General features: G+C 38.5%; 1 protein-coding gene across 1 annotated transcript in view; it reads left to right on the top strand.

Annotated features, from left to right (window-relative positions):
- Positions 1 to 2,173: 2,173 nt before the first annotated feature.
- MYO3B (myosin IIIB) overlaps positions 2,174 to 19,181 on the top strand; it is a 100,541-nt gene continuing 83,533 nt past the window's right edge. The window contains exons 1-3 of the mRNA XM_074593516.1: positions 2,174 to 2,327; positions 4,300 to 4,388; positions 5,857 to 5,986. Coding sequence (XP_074449617.1) covers positions 2,174 to 2,327; positions 4,300 to 4,388; positions 5,857 to 5,986 — 373 coding nt within the window. The remainder of the gene's footprint in view (positions 2,328 to 4,299; positions 4,389 to 5,856; positions 5,987 to 19,181) is intronic.

Below are 19,181 nucleotides of genomic sequence, written 5' to 3'. Positions count from 1 at the left end.
TAGATAATGGTAAATACAGTTTGACATTGTCAGTTCTCTAAATGCAACTTGACTGTATTTGTGAAAATCTCTAAGTCGTGGTAACAGTTGGGCAATGCTGGTGATTTCTGCTGCATAATCAGTTCTGTATCTTTTTTCCACTGTCTTTTAGCTGCTGCATTACTAAGTATTGGGTCAGAAGAACTTCAAGAGGCCCTAACCTCCCACTGTGTTGTGACTCGAGGGGAGACCATTATCCGAACAAATACTGTGGACAAAGCAGCTGACGTGCGAGATGCAATGTCTAAAGCACTTTATGGCCGGCTCTTCAGCTGGATTGTAAATCGTATTAATACGCTACTTCAGCCAGATAAAAATATATGGCAAGTTACACATCCCTGAATCATGTGTATTTACTGTGCATATGTCTTTGATGGGTTCATCCATTTGTATATTTTTGATTTTGCAGAAAGGGTGCTGTGTTTATTTTGGCTAAGGCTTCAAAATGGCTTCTGTGCTATGATACTGAATTCCAATTCCAGGACATTAACCCCAACATTTTCAAAGAGCCGAACTGAATTTAGCTACTGAAATCAATGGAAATTGGGTGTTGAAAATGCTGTACAATTGTTTAAAAAGATGCTTCTTATGTAATGAACATTAAAATCATACCAAAGGCTGGTTAATTAGTGGAGTACACTGAAAAACTTCAGTATGTATTCACAGTCCTTACAGTCCTTCTGCTTTTGCAAGCTAGTAATAAGTATAGATCTGGAATTATTATTGTGCTACTGCTTTAGATGTAAGTGATGATTTTGTATTTTTCATAATTACAGAAATGTTCACATTGTGCATCCTTATGAATTCATTGCCAGGTACTGATCTGGCTGCTTTGATCTTTTCAAGCAGTTGTAGAGATTTTTAGAAACAAGAGAACCCCTTAGGTGATGTGAAAACGTCTCTGATCTGAGATCTCTGCTTGGCACTTCAGTATATCATATAGACATGTCCTCAGCCATACTTGCTGTTCTAGTGGTGACTCTGGTATGAGTATACTTGAGCCAGCACGTGGGCTCTTAACAGTCCAGCTTGTAGCAGCAGCAGGCTTAGTAATTACCCTTCTGACCAAGTATAGCAAAAACACATCTACCTGAAGGAGCAGACAATAGATTTTATTTGGGATGTGCCTATTGAAACCACTTGTTTTAATATGGATGCTAAGTGTCTGTTACTATGTACCTATTTTTCTTCTGCCTTCTTCATGGAAATTTGCAAGAAGCAAGTGAAAAACTAAAGTGTTAACAATGCTGAACAAATAAATGCTTATAAATACTTAAAGGGTGGGTGTCAGGAGGATGGGGCCAGGCTCTTTTCAGTGGTGCCCAGTGACAGGACAACAGGTAATGGGCACAAACTTGAACATAGGAAGTTCCATCTCAACATGAGGAGGAACTTCTTTACTGTGAGGGTGGCTGAGCCCTGGCACAGGCTGCCCAGAGAGGTGGTGGAGTCTCCATCTCTGGAGACATTCCAAACCCCCCTGGACGTGTTCCTGTGCAACCTGCTCTGGGTGACCCTGCTCTGGCAGGGGGTTGGACTAGGTGATCTCCAGAGGTCCCTTCCAGCCCCTGCCATTCTGTGATTCTGTTATTCTGTGAAATGCGCAAGTTGTCTTAGGTGCAAGCACCCTTTTTTCTCCTCTCTTGCAGCAGATTGAATTGATTATGCAATCTTGGTTACTATGCTTATTTTTATTTTAACTTGGTGCTGCCCATGATGAATTTTGTTTATATTTTCACATGCAGCAATGCTGAAAATGGGATGAATGTTGGCATACTAGACATATTTGGATTTGAGAACTTCGCAAGAAATTCCTTTGAACAGCTGTGCATAAATATTGCTAATGAACAGATCCAGTTTTATTTCAATCAACATATCTTTGCACTTGAGCAGGTAAATTCAACTCTGGTGAGGACTAGTTGAATCAGCTGTCCTGAACCATAGATCGTGTTCAGGAGTACATTATGCGTATAAAATGAGTATGTGATTTAAATGCAAGACAAGACATCTTTCAGTTGAAGTTTTGTAAGTGATGTTATTGGGGCCTATGGAGTATTGCTGTGCATCGTAAATGTCCTGGTGATGATGTTGCTTTTACTGGTTCAATATTAAAACTGTGCTGGCGACTTTGTAGATGGAATATCAGAGTGAGGGAATTGATGCTACGACAGTGGAGTATGAGGACAACCGTCCACTTCTAGATATGTTCCTCCAGAAACCCATGGGTCTTCTGTCTCTACTAGATGAAGAAAGTCGATTTCCTCAGGCAACAGACCTAACTTTAGTTGGTATGTGCAAGCAAAAATTCTGGGAAATAACAAATATATTTTGAGAGGGCGGAATGGCATCTTTACACAAGTTTTACTAGTCTAGTTGTCCTGCTGAGTCTGTGCCAACTCTCTTTAATATTTTAAGTATATTTTTCATTGTGCTTCATCATTTTTCTCTGCTTATGCATTTTCTGTTCTTTCTATATTTCAAAAGTTACTTGTATATCAGGTGTCAATGGCTAACTGTCTTTCCAGTGTTATAAGGAAATAACCTGTGTCTTGTCCCTGTATGTGAGGTACATCAAGCAGCATTTATCCCCATTTGCTGAGTTGTTGTAGAATCTCTCAGAATGCTGAGACATTGTAGAATCTTGTGCCTAGGACCACCCTGTGAGCAACATTCGTGTTGAGAGTAAAATTTAGATCTCCCAGGCTCCTAGGCCCATGTTTATCCAATTAGAAAATACTGCTTCACTCCAGATAATCTCATCATAAATAGAAAGTGTGTGTTATTTCTGGTGTGCCATCTGGCTGAATATTTCCCTTCCTTCATGCATATTTTACTTATATTTTAACAAATCTTGGTGCCAACTTTAAAGCGTGCAGCACATGCCATGTTTAAAACTGTTGTCTTGCTTTTGTTTACTAGAGCTACATTTTTTCTTGAGATATGAAACAGAGTTCCAGTTCCTTCAATGGAATGTGCAGCAGAGACTCAAACTGTTAGTCAGAGAAAAATAACAGCTGCCTGTTAAATTGCACGATATATGTACAAGATTTTTCACTTCTGCTAGACTGAGTTGAAACTTGAATTTAGGTCACAGATAGAATGAATGCTATGGTTTCTTCCAGCCCTCATTTGTGTACTAAAGCTGTGTGCCTCCCTGGGGGTCCTATGAACCAGCTAATACTGAATATTGAACTTAGAGTTTCACACCGGCACTTTCCTTGGTCCAGCACTGCTCTGTACACAGTACAGCAGGATCCCCCAAGGAGACAGCAAAGTGGGATAATTTGCCCTCTCCAGATGTGCCAGATAATCATTAATCCCACCACACCGCCCCCCACCCCTGCCAAAATTCCAAACGTAGTTCTTTTTGCTCTAAATACAAGCTTGGTTAAATGTTAATAGAAAGAAGAGCCTAACACAAAATATTAATGGATTTTAACATTAGAAAAAACATTTTGATGGTATTTTCTGACTGGTCAACATGACAGAGAATTCTATCAGTTGGTACTGGCCTCAGGTCTCTAGTTGCTTGTTCAGATAAAGAAATACAATAGCAAGTTTTACAGTATCAGCACTAATCTAATTCCAAAATATTAAAGAGCATACAAAATATCACAGGGCATAAAAGACATTTTTCTTAGAAAGTGGTGTTTCTTTTTCTGTCAGCACTTTAGAGGTAGTCACGGGAAACAGAAGGACTCTTTCGTCGAGGTTTTAGATAGAAGCCTCTTTTTCTGTAGAAGTCCAAAGTAAATGAGAGATGATCCCAGCCTGAAGACATTAACATATACTTAAAACATGATGCACAAAGCTAAACAAATGGGGAAAGGAAGATAGGGAACGATACAAATAATAGGCATTTAAGAAAGCAAGATATATGCACAGCTTTGAGTGCACGTAGTTGAAATAAACCCACTCCAACCCCTTTATACACATATAAGCAAATTCATAGCAAAATATGAGAAGTCGTCACACCTTGTCATTGGCCCCTCATAGTTTTCCGTGCAGAGAACTATCCACAAACAGTGGGATGTGAAAGCCAGTCTTACTGGTCTAGTTTAGAATGAGCTGTTCCATTCAGAAGTGGCACCTCGGAAAAAAGTACAGAGAAGCTGGCACACAGCTATTTCTGAGCAATCTGATAATATAAATTGTTATAGTAGTTCTGGCTTCTTGAGCAGTAAACTGTCCCTAATTAGGATGAAGATTTTACTTAGTCACTCTAAGTCACTTATATCAATGTCTCTTCCCAATGTGTAGATAAATTTGAAGATAACTTACGATGCAAATACTTTTGGAGACCAAAAGGAGTAGAACTGTCATTTGGTATTCAGCACTATGCTGGAAAGGTAAGGTCATGCGATTTTTATTTAGTTCAAATAATAGCAGTATGGTCATTATTTGTTTTAGCCAAAGTTTCTGCTTTATGATTTTTTTTATTTTAAGAGACAAAATTATAAAGTTTATGGAAACCTAGAATCTACGATAAAATTTTCATGTGCAGTAGTCCATTTTAGAACCTATCCTTAGGGCTCTTTCAAAAATTGTGTAGACAATAACCACATTTTATTCTGAAAGAAATCTGGCACCAGAAACACCATTATTACAACCATTTCAACAGAGCAACCCTCTGGAGCCCAAACAGGCTGTGCGATTGTTAACATCGTGTGAATGCCACAGTAGTTCTCTGTGTGAGTGTGTATAAGTATACGGATAAAATGCAATGTAAAACAGCGTCTGTAGTAGAACTTAAAATCCTATAGAGAGCATTGGGAAGACTGGAGCTAGCTAGCACAGATGTTTCCTTGTACTCTGCAGCACCTGATTTCTTTTGTTCTCAGCAGTCCATGTGTTATGTTATATGGGGAATAACATTCCAGTTGTTTCATGTGACATGAGCTTTGCCTGTGATTTCAGGTCCAAATCTTTGTTTATATACAAAATCAAAATGAAATAGCTGTGGTTTATATAGTTATCAATGAAGTCTCATCTCTGGCTCATAAGACTTCAAAATTTTAAGATATGTTCTAGTAAACTTTGTCCAGCTTTCTGGCTTGTTAAGAAAAACTGTAAAATTTCACATAGGTTTAATAAATTCTTTGTACCCAAGTGTCCAAGTGATAAAAACACCACTGGCCAGTTCTCTGTGTAAACTCATGGCATTAGGCTAGAGAGGAATATTGCTAGTGATAATAAAACAGATCTAAAAATTACTGCAATTAAAAATAAATAAATAATCAAAAAGCTAAGTAAAATTAACTTATATGAATCCAAATAGACAGGCATTACTTTATAATAAAAACAGTTAAAATAATTGAAATAAATTAATGTTTTGTTTTCCTACTACCATTTTTGAAGCAATGAGAAGCCTATTTTAATGTACCTAGATGTGCAATTTACTCCTGTTCGTCTAGCAGGTCTAGTTATAGATCAACAAATAGATGATGACCACCTGAGCACCATTTCTTATTTCACACGTAAACTGTCAACTTAAGCTTTAATGAGGTATCTCTGTTATGTTGCTTCATGCATACCATAGTTTGACATGACAAAGCATAATACAACATGATTTAAGCCATTTAACCCAATTTGATGTGCAGTGACGTGCTATGAATATAGGTGCTGTTTATAGCCAGTTCGCATTCTGGAGACGCTGCTGTAGCTGTACACTTTTAAGTGCTTTGCAGGTAATTCATTGGCTTGTCAGAGCCAAACTAACTGGTCTTTTGGTCATCTTGACTGTTCACATTTTAAAGAACATAGTATTTGTTGGGAAACCCTTTTTGGCAACTTTTCTGATTCTGTTTCCCATGCTAGGTATTATATGATGCCTGTGCATTCCTTGAGAAGAACAGAGACACTCTTCCTGCTGACATAGTGGTGGTGTTGCGAACTTCAGAGAACAAACTTCTTCAGCAGCTATTCTCTAGCCCATTAACAAAAACAGGTATTTTCTGGGCAGCTTTGCTAACATTTCAACCTCTTCAGCTACCTACTCCTCTAAAACTCTTGTTGTTCCTGGACAAATTTTTTAAATTCTTTTTCAGCTCTGCTGTTTAAAGTTTCCTCGATATCTAAAATGTTGTGATCGTATTTTTTTTAAATATGTGGACATGAATTACTCTAAAAAAACCAAACAGGGAGCAAGATTCATCCCTTACTCCAGAGAATGGCAGATTATTTGACGTGTAGGGCAAGAACTCATTCTTAGAGCAGGATGAGAATATGGGAGTTTCTTCGTTCATAGTCCTTTACTAAGTTCAGTTCTCAGTTGATAGATTCTTGTGTACTGTGTCTTACAGTTCATAAATCATGTAATGTAGATCAAGTTGTTTAGGAGGCAATATCCATCTATTTAGATGCATCGATGCAGTACATAAAGCATCTTACAAATCATAAAAAACACATACTTATCTGCTAGAATTAATTAATTCAGTTGATTTAAAGCTTGTTGACACTGACTTACAAGAAAGTGCGCAGATCTATAGCTAAATAAAACAGCAAGGTGAAGTTTGATTGTTCCATGGATAGATGCCAGTATAGCAGTAACCTATGCAAATGATAGCTCTGCAGCATAAATGCAAACAAGCCAACAAATGTACACATTTCTCAATACTTTTAACATTTTTGAAGTATCTTTTTCATAATGGGTAAGAAAAAGACGTAATACTAGGGAATAATCTAAATATGATGGATTGTATCAGATTGCAAAATTCTTGTGATCTGATATGACATATACAAATGAGGCTGTTGTATTTTTAGGTAGAAATAAGTGTACGTGCATTAGGTAATGCTGTGTAGGCTTATTGTACATGGGCGGTAGGTGCAGTTCTGTGCCTGTGCAGCAGCTCTGTCTGGAATTTCTGGAACCTCAGTAGCCCAGTCATAGCCTCCAGTGATCTTGAGATTTCTATGTAGAAAAAGAACATCTGGAGAAAAATGTTTATTGGAGCCTTCTTTTCACATATAAAACTGATAGCAAAATATCTGTTTATATTCTACATAGGATAGATTCCTGTTACGTCTCTGTTCTTTTCCTGTAATTAGAAGGCTCTGGATTACCCCCCTTCAAATTATGCCTTTAGAGGTCCTGAGAGGTGAGGATCCAATGAGGAATCTGCTTCTCCTTTCAGCTATGACAAGCTTAGATGGAGGGGGATATAGTTTAAGGTGGAGTAGGACTGGTTTGTGCCCAAGTGGCGAACAAAGAATCTTTGTGTCTGCTTCTGACATTTGAGCCCATGTTAAACTGGTAAAAGAGATTCTTTTACTCGTGCTGGATGGATCAAGCAAAGCAAAAAAAGGTCGCATCTGGTCAAATGTGCCTCCACACCCCTCTTCACTAGCCAGTTTATACCTTGGAGGTATTGTCAGAATGAAACGGATTAGGTGCTTTGTCCCGCTTACCAGTCCCAATTACTGTAAATATTATACCTTTGATTTTATTGCTATTTTTAAATCAGAATGGTAATGCTTTCATGCATACTCATCTTCTCTGGCTTTTTAGAGATATATTCAGTGGCATTGGTAATGAACTTGCGTATTTTGCCCAAGATGCATAATAGGTTCAGTAACAAGATAAGTCTCATTGCAGTAATGTGTAGTTACCATGTTGGTTTATTTCCACTTTTTTTGTGTTCTCTCTTCCATTCCTTCCTTGTTTCTTATTTACATGAATTGCCTGCTTTCTGCCTCCCCTTGTAGAACATTTACCTTTCCATGAAGAGCACACAGCAAGTTGAGTGCTGTCTGTATTTCTGTCAAGTTGGTACAGGACATCCTGTTAAAAAAACAATTATGCGTATGCTCCTTTATAAGATTAGCTTAAAACCCTTATGTCATTTTTATCTTTTAAAAGTCTTTGTGATTTTACTTTATTTTTGTCCAGCTGTCCAATATAATTGGCACTCGCATCCTGGGTTGGGGCCTCTGTGTTCTAAAATCAGATTGTTGCCAGGTTTAGCTTTGGCAGCTTGCAAGATAAATGAAAAGTTTGGCTCGGAACAGAAGGTATTGCTGGCAATGCTGCTTCATCTCTGCTCAGTGAAGAAAGATAATGCTATTCTCTTAACTTTCTACGAAGAGGCTTTTGTAAGCAAAATAATAGTGACTGTGTAAACGTCCCATCATACTCTGTCCTTGCCTCTTAGCCCTCTTCCCTCCGCTCCACATGTGCTTCAATCCTACAGCACACCAGAGAAAATACAGATTAAGTTTCATAATCTTGATACAATTTTCTCCAGCTTTTTGTAGATTACTGACTGATGTGAAAGTTAATAATTTACATGGAAGCCATATTGCATCTCTCCAGGTAACCCTGACTTGAAATGAGCCTTCTGCCAGTATCTCTGGTGTTTTGTTTGAAGATGAGTGACAGCACATTCTCACATCTGCTTGCAACTAGCTCTGGAATTTGCAGCGTACGTGGTTTTTGCCGAGCAGCAATCTCTAATATGTGCAGTAGTCACTAGGTGGTGCTATCCCAGAAGCAAGAGGGAATTGGAGACTGGTAGCGTGAGTCCGACGATTACTGAAAACGGAGTTCTTAAATACCAGTAAGAACAAAAAGATGCCTTTCCCACCCTGAGAAGATCCTCTGTTTGAAGTATATTTATATAACTGTCATGTCTTCCGCTGTCAAAAACTGAGCAGCAGCAAGAAAATAAATATTAAAAGGGCTAAATTCTTTTACTAATTTAAGATCATGTTAATCCCTGTAATTTATCAAATATACTTATCCCCTCTTAACAAATGCTTCTATTTCACAGTAGCAGACTGTGTAGTTTAAAGGGCCAGAAATTAACAGCAGGGCATTAAATATACATTTGTAATAGTAATTTATGATTAAGAGAGTGCACAATTACTGATGTGAGACATCAGAACTTAAACATTCTGGCACTAATTTTGTAGTTTGTACAGCATGTTTTGTCATCTTTCAGTGGAAACTTAGGCACGTTTGGCATGTTTCGGAATCTGTTTGCACTTTCTAGGGACCTTTAAACTCAAAACTGAATGAACGTATTCTGGTTTAACCTACTAGTTCTCCCAGTTGCTTCCATAGTTGTCACTTTTTTCTATAGACACAGTTTATTGTGCTGAGAATTCTGTATATTCTGAAATTAAAATAGGATTTACTCCAAATACAAGAGAGAAGTAGAGCATGAAAGAAAAAAAAAGTTGTCACTTCTAGAGTTGAATATGGATGTTCCCATTCAGATATAATGCATTCCAGTTTATCTTTAGTTTTGGTTTATCACTGTTGTGGCTAAAGCATCAGAGAGAAAAGAGATCATGCAATCTAGAAAATAGAGTCCTCTTGTAAGAGAAGAGGGCTTTAATTACGAAATTAAGGAGGGCCTTGGTACATTCACTAGTGGTATCAGTGAGGAATCAGACCCTTTGATGCACTGCCCTGATATTCAAGAATTTTGCAGTATCACCTTTAAGTGGTGGTACCATCAGACTGCGTGGGCAAAGCACCATGGGGCCTTTTTGAGACTGCAGATCCCTCTTCCACTTTTTCTCTCTCTTGCCTTATGTTCCCCAGCTGAGCAGATCATGCTGGCAGGACAGGGAGGTGTGCCAGAGGGGCTTCATCTTCTCAGAAAATCTGCGGCACAACATAATTCTCTGCTCTTGAAGCACAATCTCTGCAGACTTTTTCCCCTTCTATGACTCACAGACCTTTAGAGCTTTTGTCAGGGTTGCTCTGCTCTGCCTTAGGTCCTTGCTGGAAAGAGGCAGGAGAGTTGCCACCTGGAGGGAGGGAAGGGGAAGTCCTCCAGCCTTCCCTTCCCACCACCAGAACAGAGACACTGGGAAACGTCCCTGTCCTAGCTTTGAGGGTCTGTAGGGGCTGGGCTTGGCTGTATAGAATAAATACAGAGCTGGGAACCATTACGGCTACAGCAGCATCATGTCTAATTATGGTAGCACTGCGTATTGCTCACACATTGAGTGTTGTAGTATCAATGTATCATCCATGGCTAATAAACACTCCTTGTTCACGGTGCCTAGATATTAGAGCATAATCTGTCAAAAAGAACTGGGATGAAAGTTCTCACAACCTTCACTGAAGACTTAGGATGATGATGTTTTAACAAGGGAATTTTTTTTGGCCAAAATAGGAGGAAAATAGATCTTTTTCAAAACCAAATTAATTATAATTAGCCCGCCTAAAGGTCATTTCCCCTCCTCAGTATTGACTTTTAGCCTGCCTTCTTTGTGCCTTTGAGTCTCCAGCCCTCAGACAAAAAGTAATTATAAACAATATATGTCTCATATTGAAATAAACCAAAACAACACAAAACCCAAACAACTCATGGGCCGTGTGCTGAGAGAGAATGTGAAAAAAATATTTCAGGCTTTGTTTATGCACACTAAAGAACACAAGAACTAGGACCTTTTGCAAAATCACTTTAAAGAACTGCTTTCACCACCCCTTGGTGACAAGAGTACTGTCTCAATATTAATTTGTCTGTAACTTTGATAGCAGCTGATTCATAGAATCATAGAATGGTTTGGGTTGGAAAGGACCTTAAAGATCATCTAGTTCCAACCCCGGAGGTGGACGCAGTACTCCAGGTGGGGTCTCACCAGAGCAGAGTAGAGGGGCAGAATCACCTCCCGCACTCTGCTGACCACGCTTCTTTTGATGCAGCCCCGGATGTGGTTGGCTTTTTGGGTTGCAAGTGCACGTTGTCGGTTCATGTTGAGCTTCTCATCCACCAACACCCCAAGTCCTTCTCTTCAATCTGTTCTCTACCCAACCTGTACTTGTGCTTGGAATTGCCCTGACCCATGTGCGGGACCTTGCATTTGGCCTTGTTGAACTTGATGAGGTTCGCATGGGCCCAACTCTGAAGCCTGTCCAGGTCCTTCTGGATGGCATCCCTTCCCTCCAGCATGTCAACTGCACCACACAGCTTGGTGTGGGTGCACTCAATCCCACTGTCCATGTTGCTGACAAAGATGTTAAAAAGCGCTCGTCCCAATACCGGCCCCTGAGTAACATCACTCATTACTGGCCTCCACTCGGACACTGAGCCATTGACTGCGACTCTTTGAGTGCGACCATCCAGCCAATTCCTTATCCACTGAGTGGTCCATCTGTCAAATCTATGTCTCTCCAATTCAGAGACTTGATTTTCCCCTTAAAAACTGAGGGAAACAAATGGATTTTCTTGCATTTCAGTCCCATGAACAGATGCTACTGGGCATAGAGTGAAACTTTGGCCAGTTGAAATCGTAGATGCTTTGCCGTTGTTTTCAGTGGAACCATGATTTGACTTGTCGTGTTTGTCACTGTGCACCGCTGTTGAGCCCAAGCCCTTCCTCCGGCAATTAGTGGCAGGTCTTTTGGCTTTGTGCGTGTCATACTTCTGCACTGAAATATAACATGTTTCCATTTGGACTTAGCGGATTTTTTCCTCTTAATTCCACACATCACAATAGAGCAAAAGACTCAAATACATCGTAATTTTACTAATTTGTCCTACAGTAAAATCTTTTTGTAGTGGTACTTTTGTGTTAGTATCTTTACCTCTGAGAGATAACTGCATGCACTCCAAGTCAAATAAATCGGAAACAAAGCCATTGTAATTATAATCTCTCGACTTAAAGATGAATCAGAATTTATATTTCGTAAGAATTTGACTCAAGTTAATGGAAGGCATATATTTTCACTGGGGACATAGGGCTTTCCTACTTCTAACTGGTCCATATGTTAAAAGCATATAAAAGTTAATGGTTTTGCTTTGCTGCCAGTGTGTTGTGTGCAAAGAGAGGCTTTAAACCACAGCTGTGCAATGTAACAATTGTGAACTTTACTGGGTTGCAGATGTGGGACATCAGTAAACTAAATTAAATGTAGCTTAACTGAGTTTGAGAGGTAGAGTGTTGGATTACTTTTTATTTAGTTTTTCAGTTGAGCATTTTACAGTTCAGTGTTTCTTTTTCTTCACATCCTAAGGTTTTGTGTCAGAGGACAAATGCAGTACACAGATACTCACAAGACTTGCTAGCAGTAGGATTCAAAACATGCCCTGAAATAGCCCTAAAAATAGAACTCATCTAGGAACAGAACCATCTATCAGATTAAAATTAAGGTCTCAGTCCTGCTAAAGCTTTGTGTAAGACATAACAATTATTTACTGTTGAGAATAACTCCCTATAAATAAAGTGTCAGTGAATCTCTGGAATTGCACATGTCAGTAAACACAACAGTTGAGAAGGGTTAGGTTAGATTTATCCCGTTTATGTTTGGTAAAGGGTGTTGCCCGAGCAGAAATCTTCTGGTTTTAATATGAGACTTCACAGATTACATTGTACTCAAAATGGGCAAAGGGCATAGATATATATTTTTTTTTATCTTCAAGTGCTTGCAAATTGAACCCTAAAAAAAGTACAAGTGAGCAGGTTTAAGAGCAGACCTTGATGAGCTTACTGATTTGATCCGTAATAGGCCATTCTCTGTAGGACAAGTCTTGAGAATAATTTTTCTTTACCTTTCTCTCAGAAGAGAGGAGATGTCTTTTCAGTTTCCATGTTTCTAGCCTAACTTCTCAATTCTTCAATGAACATTATCTCACAGTAGTGAACAATAATTAATCTTAACACTTCATGGTATACTAATTGAATTCAAAATGTATCGATATTGAGAAAGCAAAAGATGCATTGTATGGAAGATGTTACTGTTTTTTATATTAATTAGTAGACTATGGGATCTCACTGTGCAGCACGTACAAAATTTAAATAGAGAAGTATTCAGGGAGCATTAGACTGTAGTTGTTTTAATGAGTAGTTTACTAGGCAGTTTCCACAGGCACTGTGAGGTCAAACTGTGTCAAAAGATGCTCGATACACCATTGGAAGCATTCAGTAGCTCTTAAGATCAAATCCTAGAAGAGCAATTATTTTTAAATTTGCTAGTGAGTTTGTAGAGCAGATAAATTTGTTGAATATTCAGATAACCTTGCTAGTTTGAATATCCATAATGATTTTGGTGTGTCCTTTACAAAGAACGTGCTTGTATTTCCCACTCTCTCAATATAATTGAATTAGGGGTTAATGTATGTAAGAGATGAATGTAGTTGGTGGGAAACAAACCTCTGAGTCTGTGCTGGATTTTGTGTGTTTGTTTTAGAGTATTTCGTACTCCGAGTGGCCTGTCTTAATTATGATTTTGTGCTTTATTTTATCCATTTTCTTTATTCCTTCACCCTACAACAAACTGTTAAGGTCAGTACTTTACTAAACCAGTGTTATCATTTCACATATTATTTGACTTTGTCTTACTTATTATAACTGAACTGCCTGGACAGAAAATGCATTTGTGGGCATTTGTATGAATGGGGATTTGTTTCAATAAGCGTGGAGATACAAATATAAGTGAGAATAATGTTTTGAATTACCAGAAAAATAACTGATTTTGTGCTGTGATAGTATATGGAAGCACTGAGATCCAGAGGGGCAAACTTTCAGTTGAGAAGTCTTTGAGACTTGATTAAATTAGTAGTCAACACCATTAATGCCTAGATTTCAAAAATGGGGAGGTCTGGGACTTTCATAAAGGTCTGTAACCATGTCTCATCCTAAATTAAGACTTTTAAAAGACAGCTCTTCTCTTGAAGTGTCGAACCCTGTTTTTGACGCCATTTTTATCCTGTCTATCTTAGGGTCTTAACCACTGAGAAGACTGATAGTCATAGGGAGGTCAGAGAAAGTGTTTCTCCATTTTATTCCATGTGCTTTCAGTGACGTCTTTGTACCTGATTTTTTACTGCTGAATTTCATGGGAATATTCACTGGCTTTAGTAGGATTTTGATCAGACTGTGTATGTATGGAACAGCTTCAGCAGCAGGTCCTAAGTGGTGGAATAAGTACCATAAAATGTTTTATACGTTGTATGGAGAGGGAACATACTCTGGAAATACAAACAGTGGGCTGGAAATCACAATTCTTGACTTCTCCTGGGTTTCCTGTTTATTCACTGTTCTTGCAGAAAATTATTTCTGCAAGGTTCAGGTTGGTGAGGGAGCACAGATAAAATACTGAGGTAACTACCATGTTCTTCATAATCAAAATTTTACTTTTCTAGGTAAAGCATATATGATTTTGAGGGAAAAAATACCTTACATAACATGCAAGAAAAAGGGTGTCAATTACATAAAACAGTGAGGGAGACCAGAGCTGAATCAGCATGTGTGGTAACCATATTTTTAACCTGTGTGTTTTTAGAAGTATTCTTCCACATACCACTGGAAGAAGAAATAAACTTGTCTGTGCTGAATAAAGGTAATTAAACTACGAGGGTTTCGGCTAATGCTGAAAATTAATGGAGAATTCCTTAACAATGAAGTCTTCACAAAAAATGCACATCTATAGTTTTCTTCTAATCTCAGTTACAGATGTGGTACAGGAACCAGGGAAATCTGCTGGGGCAACAGAAGACCTTGTGTTGATGGTGAAGTACTTTGCCAATGATACAGACTGCAGCACTCTGTACTGTCTCTTGTTCCCCAGAGATTTCAAGGTTTATTTTCCTGAGTAGGTTACATACAACAGTATCAAATTGTACACTACTAAAGATGTCGAGGGAGATGATTCTGCCCCTCTCCTCCACTCTCATGAGACCCCACCTGGAGTACTGTGTCCAGCTTCGCAGCCCCCAACATAAGAAGGACATGGAGCTGTTGGAGCAAGTCCAGAGGAGGGCCACGAAGATGACCAGAGGGCTGGAGCACCTCTCCTTTGAGGACAGGCTGAGAGAGTTGGGGTTGTTCAGCCTGGAGAAGAGAAGGCTCTGGGGAAACCTTATAGCAGCCTTCCAGTATCTGAAAGGGGCCTGCAGGAAAGATGGGGAGGGACTCTTGATCAGGGAGTGTAGTGATAGGACGAGGGGTAATGGTTTTAAACTGAAAGAGGGGAGATTTAGATTGGAGATTAGGAAGAAATTCTTTACTGTGAGGGTGGTGAGGCACTGGAACAGGTTGCCCAGGGAAGCTGTGGCTGCCCCATCCCTGGAGGTGTTCAAGGCCAGGCTGGATGGGGCTTTGAGCAACCTGGTCTGGTGGGAGGTGTCTAGGGGGTTGGAACTGGATGATCTTTAAGGTCCCTTCCAACCCGAACCATTCTGTGATTCTGTGTGGATGGAAGTTGCTAAGGGCTGTATCTGAAAGAAATAGCCCATGTATTCTGACAACGTATAGATCATAAAAAGCTGAGCAACTTTGTTCTCTATAATGCAGCAGCTGGGACACTGACCAGGTCAGGCTGTGGCCAGCCTGTCAGTCAGTCTTCAGCCAGTCAGGCTGCAGACCTGACTAAAGAAAATGCTGGGCATCAAGCAGTAGAAAACTCCAGGATTATTTACAGTGTAATTTCTAATTGTCTGTGATATTTCAGGAAATCTCTGCATTTCAGTGGACACACTCCTGCCAAATAGATGGCTACACATCTGCTTCAGTTCAGATGGAAAATTGGGCATGTTGCTTAAAGTAGCCATTAATACTCAAGGTTGTTTTAAAAATATCTTCGGCACTGCTACTAACTAATTATATACCTTAACCTGTTCTTCTTTACTAGGTAAGGGTAACAGTTAAGACCTCTCTTTCTGAGATCATATGTTTACATATCTTGGAATATAGTAGTCAGTTTGACCTTCATTTCATCTCAGCTGCTGTCAGTGCCTTACTTCCCTTGTATTCTACAAGAAGTCTACTAACCCTACCCTGTTAGAACAATATTTAAACATAGCAGCAATGATGCTAACAAGCAAAGTTTTATTTGTTGCAGTAAGCATCATGCTGTGTGTTTGCCGGTGTGTGCCTTACTGATGTGGGAAGTGACCACTGAAGTATCTGTGATGTATGCAGTAAAAAGCATAGCAGCACTGAATTTACACTCAGGTTCTCTAATCCCAGTCTAGCAATGTAAAGCTTTTAAGTATCTGTAAATATGATCTGTGTCTGCTTCATGCTAATAAGGCTAAAGAAACCTTTAGTCTAATTGAGAATCAGGATCAGAATTTGTCATTCACTGTGGCAAGGATTTTTCATTTCCAATAAACTAGGACAAAATGTGCATCTTTTTTGCTTCTGAGGCAATTACTCATTATTAGGTTATTCCCAGGTGGGCCCCACTATTACAAAGTTTCCATGTTTATCAGATTCTGTTTTGTAATATCAATCTGATTTTGGAAATACTGTTTCTCATTTTTCGTATTTACTTCTTCTGAATAGGAAGTAAAGTGATTCTCTTTTCAGAATAAGCAGCAGTGGAAGTTGTCTATATTGACAGTTGTGTTCCACAGACAAGAACTTCTATAAATATATTATTGTGTAAAATACATAGTATATGAGAAAATTGGATTCTTAGCTTTTTATTGCACAAGATTAGCTTAAATGACTTCAGTGACTCAAAAGAATAGAGTTTTGATAGTCAGTGACCAGCTTCAAATTAGTACCCAATAAAAAAAGTACATGTATTCATTTATAGTCGAGCTAGAAAAGCTTAGTCTTACAGTAGCAGAAGATGAAAATGCATTATGGAGATAAGCAGTCGACTTCCTTAGGCTAGATAAAATGTACTGAAAGGAAAGACGGAGAAGAATCTGTGTATGTCAAAGACATTGTCTGACTCCGTACCTCTTCTGGAGTGCAAGTGCTTAGCTGTGATTAGAAGTGGTGTCAATGAAATATGAATGCATTGTAGCATTTCTGACCATATTATACTGTATCTACATGGTGTTTCAAGTAACCCCTCTTTATCTGAACCAGAAGCATGAAAGAAATTAATAAAATTTATGAGGATAAGGAAAGAGCTTGTACTGTGCCCTCTGTATAATAGTAATATCCCTGGTACAGCTTGTACGGTAAGGTGACATTGTCATTAGGCTTTTTCTCTCTAAGTCACTTCCCAAACTAAATGTTGTATCAAAGCTTAATGTAATTCTTACCTGGCATGCCCTTACTTTGGGAGGAGTGATCTATTGCAGACATAACCAAAATGAGGTTATAAATATAGTGCTAATATTACTAATGTTTGCTGGGTACTACTTATAGAACCCATCACCTAAGAATAATGAAGCACTGACAAACCATAAGTAACATCAGAACATCCAGCCAGAGAGTGTACTTTTCCTAATTAGTGTGGAAAGTCAACAGCTGGACAAATCATTAATTCGGCCAGATCACACAGTGAGTAAGTGCCAGGGATGCAAGTGAGAAGACAGGAATGCTGACTAGTCCTTTCTGAGATCTAGAGAGCACTGGCAAAGTCCAACCTGAAAGAAGAAAACCCGTTTCTTCTTTCTGTGCTGTGTAAATACTTGAAATACTTTCAAAACTTCTCCTGCTTGGCTTTGCATAATAGAAGAGATAAGGTACTTTGGCAGTATGGTCTTTCTCACCTAGCCGAAATGAGGCATCAGTGAAGAATATGTTTGCAGGGATGTGAGATCTCCTGTACAGCGTCAAGACAAAAGGAGTTTTGCTGAGCGTTGGCACAGTGAGCTTAGCCAGGGAGTGCATAATTTTTTGTGCTGCTACTTCTCTTTCTGATGGAAGCTCTCAGAGCACATCACAAACTTTAATGACTGAAACTTCTCAAAGCATTAATGACATTCCTAACTTTATGAAACAGAGGGAGAAAACGTTGGGACAGACTGACTCCCCCACCGACACAAATGAATCCCAGAGACCTTAGTCTCTGATCCAGCCGACACATAGGTAGGAGCCTTAGTTTTTCAGATGAGCAGTCCTGTTGGACTGAAAAGGAGATGCACGTGAATAAAATTAAACATGCGCATGTTTAAAAGATTAGTCCCAATTTTAACCATTAATTTCTCTCCCCTCCTTCATGAATGCTTTTTCTAAATTAAAAAAATGAAGAAAATTTTGCGAGGGTTTTAAATTGCTTAATTGGTCCATTTTATGGAGTTGGATTTTAATATAGGTAGTTTTTTATTTAAGTCTACATGGATGTCACTTGTATGTTCTCTAAAGCGTTGACCGTATAACAGGTGTGAAGCTAGACTTCTGAAAGGCACAGCACAGTCTTTTAACCTTTAACCAGTTTAACCTTTCAAGGAACCCATGGCAGTTCTAACTGGCTACTTTATTATCTAAAAACGTTTGTTCTTCAAATATTGATGTTCTTCACAAAGTGGAATAACATTTAATTATTTTTGGTGTGTAAAGTAATAAATGACCTTCTAAATGAAAATCGAATGCAGGGACAGGCACCAAATGTTTACGTACTATAAACACCATGCAAACTCTGAGTGAAACATTTCTTATTATGTGGACTAATTTTCAAACCACATTTGTTCTGTTTATTCGTTTTAATGGCTTAGGCGTGTTAAAGATAGGTAGTTATTTTCCCAAACATGAACTACTTGAGATGACTAATTCACAAATTTTTATTGAAGCATCATTTTGTGTTTGATCTGGAAAAGAAAATCCTAATAATATTTTTTCTATGGATTTCATCTGATGCCACAATTCAGTAGTTAGTAATTATATAGGAATTCAATTGACACATAAAATAAGCACTAGTAAGAATCCATTCCTAGAAGGAAGTAACTGAAGAACGAAATCACGAAGACTGAAGTATCTGAAGTAACTGAAGAACTGACCACTTTTGGGTTGGGTTTTTTTGTTTGTAAAGTCATTAAAGATTTTTGATTAATAAAAAAGTTTATTTATTTGCTTGGTTTGCCAGATCAAAAATGTTAAATTTAGTTTTAGTTTTGCATGAGGAATTAAGGGAGAGCTCAGGGATATTAATTACAAACCCTAGAAAGCTAATGCCAGCAGTGAGTGTGGTGAACCTTGAGCAACTATCTAATCATTATAGATTTTATTTGGTTATTAGAGTTCTGTAATTTGTTATAAAATACAACAAAGTTTTAGTCGTTTTAAACAATCTGATTCAAATTTGTTTCTTCTCCCAACTCCTCCCCTCTTTTATCCTGTGTTGTTGTCATCAGTTCTCCAGTGTGAGGCTTTCAAGCTTTAGACGTGCTAATCTGAAGCCTAGCCAAAAACAACCTTTCCAGGTTGTCTGCTGACACAAAAGAGTAATTTCTAACATACAAAAATATCAACATTACAGCTAAGAGAAAAATAAATTCACTGAC

This window comes from Larus michahellis, chromosome 7 (assembly GCF_964199755.1).
Source record: "Larus michahellis chromosome 7, bLarMic1.1, whole genome shotgun sequence".
Lineage (NCBI taxonomy): Eukaryota > Metazoa > Chordata > Aves > Charadriiformes > Laridae > Larus > Larus michahellis.
This window is presented reverse-complemented; position numbering and strand designations above follow the sequence as displayed.